The 12,894-nt window shown below is 43.9% G+C and overlaps 1 protein-coding gene across 1 annotated transcript; it reads left to right on the top strand.

Annotated features, from left to right (window-relative positions):
• Positions 1-333: 333 nt before the first annotated feature.
• On the top strand, positions 334-10,620 carry LOC127006842 (uncharacterized). Its single transcript, XM_050877196.1, has 4 exons — positions 334-398; positions 2,345-2,531; positions 7,083-7,235; positions 9,877-10,620. Exons 1-4 carry the CDS (start codon positions 334-336, stop codon positions 10,018-10,020), a joined length of 549 nt encoding a protein of 182 aa, XP_050733153.1. The 3' UTR covers positions 10,021-10,620.
• Positions 10,621-12,894: the final 2,274 nt, after the last annotated feature.

The raw sequence follows: 12,894 nt of genomic DNA, 5'->3' as shown, positions 1-12,894 counted from the left end.
AGGGATTGGTTATCGTTATGGAAGGTGGAAATGAGGGTTGGGGTGATGGGTGTGTGTTTCAGGGGGGAGGAAATCTGTTTGTGTTTGTTTGTTTGTTTGTGTGATTGTGCGTTTGTTTGTGTTTGTGGGTGTGTTTGTTTATGTGTATGTGTGTTTCTGTTTGCCTGATCATATTAATATCAAAAGCAGTCCATAAAACAAAAAAATAAAGTCATGTATCAAATAATATAAAATATACAATTGACCACATTACATATTGACACCATTAGTGAACTTTATTTATCTATTATTTATTTACTGTTTATTAATTTATTTACGCTTTTACCTTATATGATGCGTACTGTCCCCCTGAAAGCTCCAAAGCCAACAAGTATCACGGTTTCAGGTTACGTAAGCGTGTAAACCCAGCTCATATATTTCCCCTTACACACATCCGCCACAACAGACTGCCATTCACAAGCCCTCGCATCCATCACCATCTCTCTACATACGTCTCCTCGCACATTCCTTCACTATACCTGTCCACCTGTCATCATCCGGGGTCTGAGCTCCGCGCCACCATCACTCAAGCTTATTTTTCACCCCCGCCATTCTTTTCCTCCTCGCCCTTTTTCATATGTCCACAGCAGCTGAGCACACTTCCTTTATCCATTTGTTACCCGATACCTCTCCTCCATGCCTCGCCCGCTCCTCCTCTCCTATGGCCTCGAGTCGTGTTGTTCAGTATCTTCGGGTTACCTTTTTCTCACCCTTGACCTTTCCTCTTCCTCCTACTCCTTCTCCTCCTACACAAGCGTTAACATCTATATTCAGACTGACAGCAGGATACCTTGGGTTTTATATAAGTTATCTAGGCTTCTGTATATATGTCCATTTGTCAGATTAATGTCTTCAATGCGGTTAAAATTATTAGAACTTGAATCTTTTTTTATGTTTTCTATTTTTTTTTTCGTGGTAGGTTTTAAAAAAGTCATATAGGTTTCCGTATATACATTTGTTTGATTAATTTGTTCTATGCTGTTAATTTTCTCAGAAGTTCAGTCTTTTTGTCTTTTTCCGTCTTTTCGTAGTGGTTTTAAATAAATCAGCAAGTCCTCCGTATCTCTGTTTTACAAATTTACTCTCTTCTGTTAAATTTCCCGGAACTTTGACATTTTTCTCTTTTTCCATCATATTTTTTTCCGTCTTTTCATCTTTTCTGTCATTTCGTTTAATAGATCCTCCATTTTTTCATCGTTTCATCTTTTAATTTTTCATATTCTTCCATCTTTTTCTTTCCTGCTAGAACATCCATCTTTTCAGTCATGATAAATATAAACTACGCCGCTTCTTTCCTCGAACTCAGATTTTTTACCCATCAGAATATTGTTGTTAAGAGATTATCTTTTTTAATCTCTTCCAGCATTTTTTTTTAACACACTAAGTCGCCACAAGGCCATGTCGTCTGCTGCATCAGGAAACGCTTTGGGCTTAACAATGAAAAAAAAAAAAGGAAAGTGATACAGAAATATATATTCAAGAGAAACTAGGACTCGACCATCACCATCACAGTTACCATTATCACCACCAAATTCCTGAAAAAACAACCATTATCACCACCAAATTCCTGAAAAAACAACCATTATCACCAAATTCCTGAAAAAACAACCATTATCACCACCAAATTCCTGAAAAAACAACCATTATCACCACCAAATTCCTGAAAAAACAACCATTATCACCACCAAATTCCTGAAAAAACAACCATTATCACCACCAAATTCCTGAAAAAACAACCATTATCACCAAATTCCTGAAAAAAACAACCATTATCACCACCAAATTCCTGAAAAAACAACCAATATCACCAAATTCCTGAAAAAACAACCATTATCACCACCAAATTCCTGAAAAAAACAACCATTATCACCACCAAATTCCTGAAAAAACAACCATTATCACCACCAAATTCCTGAAAAAACAACTCCCACAAAACCATCAGTGTCAATACCAGTCATCCTCACCACCACCACTACCACCACCACCACTTCTCTAAAACAACCCCCACAAAACCATCAGAGTCAATACCACAACCACCATCACTAACACCATCACCACTACCCTTTCCTCAAAAAACACTTATACAAACACCACCACAGTAACCATCACCCCACATAACCCCTTCCTCTTAAACCACCACCACAAAAACTCATCACCACCACCACCACTATCATCATCACCGCCACAAAAATCCTCCAAAATAAACACACCATTACCCCAACCATTACCACTTCCGCTAAAACCACCACCACAAAAAGTCATCACCACCACTTCTAACCCTCACCCCCACCACCACCACTAACAGAGAGGTGGCCGAGGCGAGGTCATCCGTGCTGGTGGAGAACCGGAACCACCTTCAGTACATCCAGAGCCAGTCATACACTACGCGGCGGGGGGACACGCCGCTCAGGATCCAGGAGGAGTGTCTGGCCACCTTCGGAGTGAGTGCCGCGCTTAATAGGCACTCGCCCCTGGCACCCTACATTAATAAGGTAGGGAGGGCGGCGGTCAAGCGTGAGTGGGAGAAATAGATAGATAGACAGAGAGATACACAGATAGGGAGAGAGAAAGGAATGGGGGCGATGAAGCTACTGTGTGTGTGGGATAGAGGTATATAGATAGATGGATAGATAGACAGATAGATAGATAGATAGAGAGAGAGAGAGAGAGAGAGAGAGAGAGAGAGAAAATTATAAAGAGTTGAAGGCCTTTTACCTCTTTTTTCCTTCCTCATTAAAAAAGTAACTTCCCTCCTCACCCTACTTTCCTTTGTCACCCTTTCCTTTATTCTTCTCCTCCTCCTCCTCCTCTTCCTCCACCACCTCCTCCTCCTCCTCCGCCTCCCTTGCAGCCTGACAAAAGAGCAAACACACTAAAACAAGACACACAAGGAGGTATACACAGAACCTTTGCAAGCCCAGGGAAAGCCTCACGCCCTGCCTGCCACACCTGCACAAACACTTCCCGCACACCTGGCGCCTCCGCTCGCCATGCCTGCACATCACCTGAGACTCACCTGACAATACCTGGGACCTGACAGTCTACCACCAAACGCTTTTAACTGCTTCTAGCTTTTGATAACCTAACCTAACCTAACCCAACCTAACCTAACCTAACCTACTTTCACATTAAACGCCTTTAATTGGTTCTAACTTTTCATAACCTATCTATACCTAACCGAACCTGTACCTTAATACTTTCCAACCAATTCCAACTCTTCATAACCTAACCTAACCTAATATCACCTGTGATAAAATATTTTCCCACCTAACACCTTTAAATGATTCCAACTTTCATAACCTAACCTAACCCAGCCCAACATTGCCTGTGATTAAATACTTTCCCCGAAACACTTCTAACTCATTGTAATTTTTCGTAATAACACTGATGAAATTAAATAAACTGAGACTTAGATATTTAGCAAAGTGATATCAGGTGAATAGTAAAGGTGCAGAGGAGAGAAGAGGGGAAAGGAGAGCGAAGGGAGGGAGAAAGAGTAAGAGGGAGTAATAACTTATACGGGGAAAGTTTCATAACAGGAATTATTACACAGTAAACAAACACTTACACATACTTAGAAAGGTGATATTTGGAGCTTATTAGAGACACAGGTGAGAAAAACGGAGGGAGGGAGAGAGGGAGAGGGGAGGAAGGAGATAAACTATATAGTGCTGTATATGTGAAACTTATCAAAACAACAATTACAAACGAAACAAACGAAGACAAATACTTATAAAGGCAATATCAGGGTCTTTATACGATATATGCTGTGGAAAGAAGGGAAGGAAGGGCGGGGGGAGAGGGAGAGGAGAGGAAAAGGGGGGACTACTAATATGTTCATGAAACTTTTTATAACGACAATTACAAACAAAACAGACTTACAAACACTTAAAAAGGTGATATTTGAAGCTTACGAATGACCCTGTGGTGAGAAGAAGGGAAGGAAAGGCGGAGGGAGGGATGGAGGGAGAAGGGAGAGAGATTATCACCTACTGTATATGTATGAAACTATACAATTACAAACGAACACACTGAGACTTACAAACACTTAAAAAAGGTAATATTTGGAGCTTCATACAAAAGATGCTGAGGTGAGGAGAGGGGGAAGAAGGCGAAGGGAGGGGGGAGGTAGGGAGAGAGAGAGAGAGGGAGAGAGCGGGAGTGAGGGAAAAGGGAGGGAAAGGGGGAAACTAATACTAAAATCGCGAAAGTTTGGAAATGTAATACTTAAGGGCAGACACTTAGAAAACTTATACCCGCGGCCTCGACACTAGATAACTCTCAACTTGGACTCGAGGACCGACCTTCGGGACTCCAAAGTTGGGGAACTGCCAGGTACCTCGACCACTCTCCCTCTCACTCTCTCTCCTACACTCCCCTTCCTTCACGCCCTCCTCCTTGCGATCCTAATACTGCCCTCCTTCCCTCCCTTTTCTACTAATACCTTTACCTTTACCTCTCTATGACTTCGAGTTCTCTTCACATTGCTTCCTATCTCTATTTCTATTTCTTTTTATCTACTTTTTCTGCTTTTCTGTTTCTTTCTATTTCTTTTCCTTTTTATTTCTCTCACTTCTCCTCCAGACCTTTTCGGGGTTTAACTTCTTTCTTATGACTTTTCTTTGTCTCCTCACTCCTTTTATGACTTTTCAATACTTTCAAAACTTCTCTTTACCTTTCCTGTGCTCCTCAATTTCTTTTCCATAATGTTTCTCTGACTTACACTTCTTCCACGGCTTTGCATTCTTCTTTCTGACTTTACTTTACCCTCCCACTCCACGCACTCTATATCATTAATTCCTTCTATATGTCTTTTTATATCTCCACCTCTTCCCTTCGAGTATCCCTTCCTTAACTCGCGTCCTTCTAAAACCTCAGTAGCTTTTTATTATTATTCTCCTTTCCTGTCTTAACGCTTCTCGTGAGCTTTTATTCCCAATGTTCTTTTCTATGAGACTTTCTTCCTGTTCCTATAACCTCCATATTCGTTGCACTCTTTCTTTCCCTTTCCAGCTCTCCCATATTCCTTTCTAACCCTCTAAGTCCTTCCTACAAGTCTACCCTTTCACCTTTTCACCTCTTCCCACCACCTCCGTATCCTCACACCTATCCTCCCTTCCTCCACACCCCGCCTTCCGCTCTCTCCTATTCATGTCCAACGCTCCTCCCACGTGTTCCTTATGCACCCCGCGTTCCCTGGTATCCTACACGTCTGCCTACTATATCCTACTCCCTTCCTGCGGCTTCCTTCTCGGGCTTTCCTACAACCATGGCTCTCCTCACTGCAGTATAGGAGAGGTGGAGTGTAATTAATGGCCCTTCTGGACTACCTTTCCCTATTTAGTGTTACCTGTGTTGTATGTTACCTGTGTTGTGTGTTACCTGTATTGTGTGTTACCTGTATTGTGTGATACCTGTATTTTGTGTTACCTGTGTTGTGTGTTACCTGTGTTTTGTGTTACCTGTGTTGTGTGTTACCTGTGTTGTGTGTTACCTGTGTTGTGTGTTACCTGTGTTTTGTGTTACCTGTGTTGTGTGTTACCTGTATTGTGTGATACCTGTATTTTGTGTTACCTGTGCTGTGTTCCTGTGTTGTGTGTTACCTGGATTTTGTGTCACCTGTATTGTGTGTTACCTGTATTTTGGGTTACCTGTATTGTGTGTTACCTGTATTGTGTATTACCTGTATCTTGTGTTCTATTTAGCGTTACCTATATTACCCATTACCTATTTAGAGTTACCTGTATTATCTATCACCTATTTAGTGTTACCTCTATTACCTGTTACTTATTTAGTGTTACCTGTATTTTATTTAGTGTTACCTGTATTACCCATTACCTGATTAGTGTTACCTGTATTTTATTTAGTGTTACCTGTATTACCCATTACCTGATTAGTGTTACCTGTATTTTATTTAGTGTTACCTGTATTACCCATTACCTATTTAGTGTTACCAGTATATTATTGCCTCAGATTTGATAGATTTATACGTTTGTACCTGTGATATTTTGTTCTACCTGTGTCTAATTAATGGTTCCTCCGTATCACCTTTTTCCCATTATCTATTATTTCACGTTACCTGTATTTGGGTGCCTCAGATTTCATTGGTTTATATATTTGTTACCTGTGTGATATTTTGTTAGCCTTACATGTTCGCTCGTTTTAATTGAATTTTCTGTCACTGTGTGTGTTTGTTTGTGTTTGCCTGTTTGTGTGTGTGTCTCTGCCTTTGTGTTTCTATGTCTGTCTGTCTGTTTGTTTCTCTCTCGTCTCTCTCTCTCTCTCTCTCTCTCGTCTCTCTCTCTCTCTCTCTCTCTCTCTCTCTCTCTCTCTCTCTCTCTCTCTCTCTCTCTCTCTCTCTCTCTCTCTCTCTCCCCCGCTTTCATTTCCTCCTCGTTTACATCTTTCTCTCTTTCCCTCTCCCGCCGCTTAGTGCCGCCCTCCCTCATCTCCCATTCTATTCTCAGAGCATCCCCTTTTATTTTACCTTCTCAATTCCTTGCTTCACCTTCCCTCACCCTCGGACTCACCCTTCCTCACCCTCTCGGCTCCACCCTCCAAGCCCTATTATTCCACTCTCCTCTTTTTCCACCCTGCCTCACCTTGTACCTACCTTGCCATCCAGCCATGTTGTAATAGCGTGTACTACACCTGTCTGCCTCTGTTTACCTTGTCACACCTTCTTGCCTGCCTCGCCCTGCCTCCTCACACCCTACCAGCCCTATCTTGTACTGTGTAGAATAACATGTCCAACACATATCTGCCTCTTCTACCTTGCCAGACCTTCTCACCTGCCTCCCCGTTGTCCTGCCTCTTCCCTACACAAGTACCCTGCCTCACCCTGCCTCACCACATCCACTAAATAAATCCTTCCTCCCTGCTGTCCTGCCTCTTCCCTACACATGTACCCTGTCCTACCATCCCTTGTTCTCCCTTGCTGTCCTGATTTACCTTACAACACTTTTCTTGACCCCCATCTTACCTTATATCACCCTCACCCAGCCGCCCGACCCTACCTTACCTTACACAGCCTTCCGTTACAGGCAATCCACTACATGCAGGCTGGCGGGCTGAATGACAAGTTCTTCGAGGATGTGCTGCTCTATGACCTGGACAGCGCCAACCCGCACCACAACGAGGGGCAGGAGACCTGGCTGGACTTGCACGACAGCGACGCCGTGCTCTCCGGGGCGCGGGTACGACGCCTGTGTGGGCGACAGCGAGGGATTGATTATGAGTTGTTTGTGGGCGCGGGTTTTATCGGCTATTTATTTCTTTGTTTGTTTTAATGGAGTGGTTGTTGATTTTTTGTTTGCGTTCGCTTGTTTATTGGGGAGGCGGTGGCTGAGTAGCCAGCGTGCGGGCGCGGTGTTCTGGAGGACCCGAGTTCACTTCTCACCCGCCGCTACAAGCTGACAATTGTCAGTCATTGCCGAATGGCATAAAAATACCCACATGCTGTCCTAAAGACCACCACTCAACACGGACTGTAGTGAAACTCTCTAAAGAGAAGCAAAGATGAGTTCCAGAGGGACACTTGCCTACGCCACTAATGGGCTGGGGCCGATCAACGGGCCTTATAAAGAAAGCCTACGGCGCTAAAGGCCGAACGTAAAAAAATATGTTTACTGTTTACTTGTTTGTTTATATACTGAGTAACTGAGTTATGTAGTTATTCATATATGAGTGCGTGTGGTGCCGGTGCATTACGGGCGTCGCGAGCAGAGAGAAAAGTTGGCGACGGATAACTTTTGTCGTCCATTGTCACCCTTTGTGGCGCTGATACGCGACGTCGCACTTTTCCGCCGCCGCCGTCGCCGCCAGCCCAGCGGCGGCGGCGGCGGCGGCGGCGGCGACGTTTGATCCACCTGCCGCCGCCACAAAAACGGCGTTGCTTTGCTTGTTGAAAAATCCAATTTGGTGCGTTCTGAAAGCGATCGGCTTTAAGCACAGATTTGTTATTGTCACTGCGAAAGCCACGATTCTTTTTTACTATTATATACATGACTGAGCGCGGACTACAAATGATGTATGTGTGTGTTTGTTTGTAATCTGTCATGTGTGTAGGCGTGAATATTCATTTATTTATCGACTAAATTTGCTTTACCAGGACGAACCGTTGGCTGAAGAAAAACTAAAAATTAAAAGTCGTTCTCCAGAATGTTTCTCTCACATTAAGTTCCTCGTGAGTTCGGGAGATTAATTATTATCATGCAGCTTTGGGGAAGACGAACTGGGCTCCTCGGGTGGCCTGCACACACACACACACACACACACACACACACACACACACACACACACACACACACACACACACACACACATATACACACACGTACCCTCCCCCGCACCCACGCACACACAGACACACACATGCATACCCTCCCCTCCCTCCACACGCAAACACACATATACCCCCCCCCACACACACACACACTCAGCGGCCCATTTATACACAAAAGCAAGGGAGCCTCAGTGGCGGCTTTTATCATCCCCGAAATTGAAAGCGGCGAGGAGCCTCTCAATATGCAGGACTCCAAGACTGTCCGGGTCCTTGTGCCCGCGGGGGAGCCAGGCCGGGGAGGACACACAGAATGAGGGGGATTGCTAAGAGGGGAAGGGTAGGTGGGGGGACACAGGTAATGGGTAGGGGAGGTAAGGGGGAGGAAAGGGAGAGGAGGAGAGAACACATGAGGAGATAGGGGAGGTAAAGGGGAGTGGATTGCTAAAGTGGAGGGGGAGAGGAGGGGACCCACAGGGGGAGGTAGGGGAGGTAAAAGGGAGGAGGAAGGACAGGAGGAGGGAAGGACATACTGGGGAGGGAGGGGAAGTAAGGGAAAGGAGAAGGAAGGGACGCAAAGAGGGGAGGTAAGGGGGAGGAGAGGGAGAAGAGGAATGGACACAAACGCGGTAGGCAGGGAAGGTTAAGGGGAGTGGAGGGAAAAGAAGAAGGGACACAGATGGGGAGAATGGGAGGGGGGGTCGTGGGTTGAGGTCGTCGTGAATGGAAAGCAAGAGAGCCGAAAGTAATCCCATATCAATACAAAGGATTCGAAGTGGGGCCCGCGCTAAAGCCTGATCCAGCTTTAAAATGATTCCAGATAAACCTTTGTTCACCTGCATGCGACTACGCGCCACCGAACCTTAACTTCCAGGTGTGACGCCATCAACGCTCACCTGCCCTTTAATTAGTGTGTTCCGCTAGGTGTTCAGGAAGCCAATCAGTGCCCACCTGTATTTCCCTCACCTGCTTCCCTCTGTCTCTCTCCCTCTCTCTCTCTCTCCCTCTCTCTCACTCTCTCTCTCTCCCCTTCCACCGTTCCCTCCTCATTTCATCTCCACCTCATCTGAAGCTTCACTTTCTCTTACCTCATTTCCTATTCTATTCTCTTTCGAGGCTTTCTCTCAGTCTCTCTGTGTCTCTGTTCTCTTCCTGTTTCTTTCATCTTTTGTTTTATCTTTTTTTTTGTAGTTTTTCTACCCTTTCCGGTGTATCTTTCCTTCCTGTATTCATTCTATGTTCTCTGTCAATGCTTATATCTATCTCTGTCTTCATTCTCTTTTTGTTTCATCTTTTGCTTTATCTGTTCTTTATTACACCCGTTCCTGTCTCTACTTCCTCCTCTGTTCCTTCTATGTACTGTCTACCTATCTATTTTTCTACCTATCTATCTACCTATCTATCTATCTATCCCTCAAATGCAATGTTTCACCTTCTCTCCCTTTCCCTCCCTTTCACTTTTCCTCTCCACTCCACCAAGCTTACCTGTCCACCTTTATCCCTCTCTCGCTCTCTCCAGGTAGCTTCGTCTCACCTGTGCCCCCTCTCCCCCTTAGGTACTGTCGCTGGAACACCTGTTGGGCGCCCTGCTGCTTCTGGGCGTTGGTTACCTGCTGGCGGGGGTGACTCTGGGGGTGGAGAAGTGCTGCCTCCCCTCCGTCACCCCTCGTCACCCCTCCTCTGACTCAACCGCTCGATAACCCTGATTCACCCGTTTGGAACACTGACTCACCGATTTACTGACTCGAATCTAGATGAAGGGTGAAGACATGCTAAATCTCTCCCATTTGACTCATCCGATTTGAAGAGACTCACCCATTCACTGACTCAGACTTATTCACTTACGTATTCCCTAACTTATTCCCTGACTCATACTAAACTAAGGGATGGATAAAAGTTGAATCTCCCCCTCTTTACTTATCACATGACTCATTCGCTTTGACTCACTCACATCGAAAGCCTGACCCACCCATTCCCTGACTCAACCTGAACTGAAATGTGGAGAAAAGTGGCATCATCCCCCTACACTTACCACTTGACTCTTCCACTATACTGACTCACCACATCGAAAGTCTGACTCACCCATTCCTTGACTCAAACTTAACTGGAGGGTGGAAAAAATGTTGCAACTCGCCCCCTTCTCTCATCTTTCAACCCCCTGACTCACTCCCCTACACCTGGAACAGATTCATTGGCTCTTAATAAAGCTGACTGATTCGCACCTGTAGCCTTCATTAATTAACCTGATTCTGACACGGTAATTACGTCAGAGCTTCGATTTTGACATTATTACGTTACAGGCGACTGATTTTCATTTATTTATTTCTCTCGCCGGCTTATTCACTGTACTGCTTCGTCTTCCTGTTGCGCCACGTTCGTTCCATTTGTACAATACTTAACTAATCCGCTTCTGCCGCATTACCCAGCCACTTCAATAAGACCGCTTCATTCCTATCCACATCCTGGCTAAATACTTTTCACCCAGTCTTTATCTATTTTATCTAACGCTTTCCTATCACTCGATGTATTCACTTCACTTTCCATAGGTAGCTTTATGACACTGGTGGCAGTTTGACGAAGCTTCTGTACGTGAATAAATACTTCTGAGATCGCGATAAGATTAATCTTATTATGTACAATCTCTCAAAGGCCACTATAGCTGCCACTAGCTGAGGATTCTTCACAATGTCACCGTCGATAAAGTCAGTGAAGCTCATGTTGTTGGCGTTGCTGCTGCAGGGGTAGATTGGTTAGTGTACGGGCAGGTGGACCCACTCCTCATTCACATCCCTGTGGGGACACCCAGCAGGTGGTCACAATTAATTGCTGTATACCGTTGCGAAGTCGAACAGGAAACGAGAGCCGGTCGAGCAGCAGTCGAGCAGCATTCTTTATCCATTGCAATAATCGTGCGTACGTCGCAGGTGCTCACGATGTGCTCACGATGAATCCCTGCATGAATTTGCGATAATTGCAGTAAGCTGCGATACCCACTCGATCTTTCCTCGCTTCGCCTGCAGTGATAGCAAAGGTCTACGACTAAGCGAGCGGAGATTGAGCACACGTCGTAATGGATCGCAAGATCTTTCTTGTCGCAACAAATCACACTTCTCGGGTGGTGACCGAGCTGAGACTCCAACATTTTCGGTATCGCTGTTAGTTGCAGAGGCAAAATCGCAGATGTGCGATCCCAGCATTAGTAAACTATCCTGACCAAGTAAATTATTCATACAGTACGCCATAAAATAGGGATGTGCTTTAGAATAAAAACCTGATGTGTTATCAAAACATGGATGCCATATTTGAAATCAGCACCTCAAAATTAGCTAAAACACAACCACAAAACCTAAGTCAGCAAAAAGTGTGTTGACCACTGATATAATCAATAAAGGACAGCATCTCTCTCTCTCTCTCTCTCTCTCTCTCTCTCTCTCTCTCTCTCTCTCTCTCTCTCTCTCTCTCTCTCTCTCTCTCTCTCTCTCTCTCTCTCTCTCATCATCATCACTATCAGCCTGTAACATTCCCCTGCAGCAGTCCTCGGCCTCAAACAAACGTTTCCACTCGTTCTTGTCTTGTGCCTCTAATTCAGCCTCTCCTACACGTTCCTCATTCTTCTCTGTATCACCACGCTAAAAAGCCCTTCTCTTCAGTGCTTTTATAATCATTAATTTCTCTCTGTCACTCTTTTAATCGATCTGAGGTCCTTTCTCCTATATATGTCTTGATAATTGCATTTTTTTAAGTTTCTTTGTTATGTCATCTAATTATCTCTTTTCTCTCATCTATTTGCAGTTCTTTTTTTATCTGATCCAGTGACTCCTGGAAATAATCTCTCCATTCCTCTCTGGGCACTTCGCAGTTTCCATTCCTAAAGCACTGCTGATTATGTTTTGCTTCAAGCACATTGGTGGAGAGCCTCTCGATATATTACCTTGTTTTAAAAATATAGGGAGTCATCGCGAGTGGTCCAAGGACCATCACAAATGAACCCCGGGAAGCAGCATGAGCCAAGCAAGTCATCCTTTTCCATTTTTTTTGTGTGTGTTTATATCCTTTTCTGGATGTTCTGTGATGGTTTGGATGAGCAGCCCCGCCCGCCCACAGAAAAGACTCGCCCATATTTTTTATGATGTTGGTGTTCAGGGATAAAGGTGAATGATGTCCTTTTCTTTTAATATTTGATTTTTAATATATTTTTAAAATTTTATGTAATTATATTGTTGTTATTTATTTATTTATTTAATTTAATTTACTTTAATCAAATTTTTCTTTTGCTTGGTGTTTTCTTTTTCTTTTCATTATTTTCATTTTTTCTCTAATTTTCTTGGCGTTTTTTTATATCATCCTTTTTTATATTCCTTGGTCTGGATGAGCCTCTTTCACCCCAGAAAAGACTCACCCATGATTTTGGATGTTAGTCAGGGTCGAAAGGTGGATGATTTGTCTTTATTTTTCTTTTTATCGATGTGATTCCATATTATCATTTTTTTGGTGTTCTTTATCTATAGTTTCCTTCTTTTATTCTTTTTTCTAAATTTCACCTTTAATCTTGTGTTGTTTTTGTTCTATCCTCT

The sequence above is a fragment of the Eriocheir sinensis genome, chromosome 33 (assembly GCF_024679095.1).
Source record: "Eriocheir sinensis breed Jianghai 21 chromosome 33, ASM2467909v1, whole genome shotgun sequence".
Taxonomy (NCBI): Eukaryota; Metazoa; Arthropoda; class Malacostraca; order Decapoda; family Varunidae; genus Eriocheir; species Eriocheir sinensis.
The sequence above is the reverse complement of the archived record's forward strand: the minus strand, read 5'-3'. Positions and strand labels throughout refer to the sequence as shown.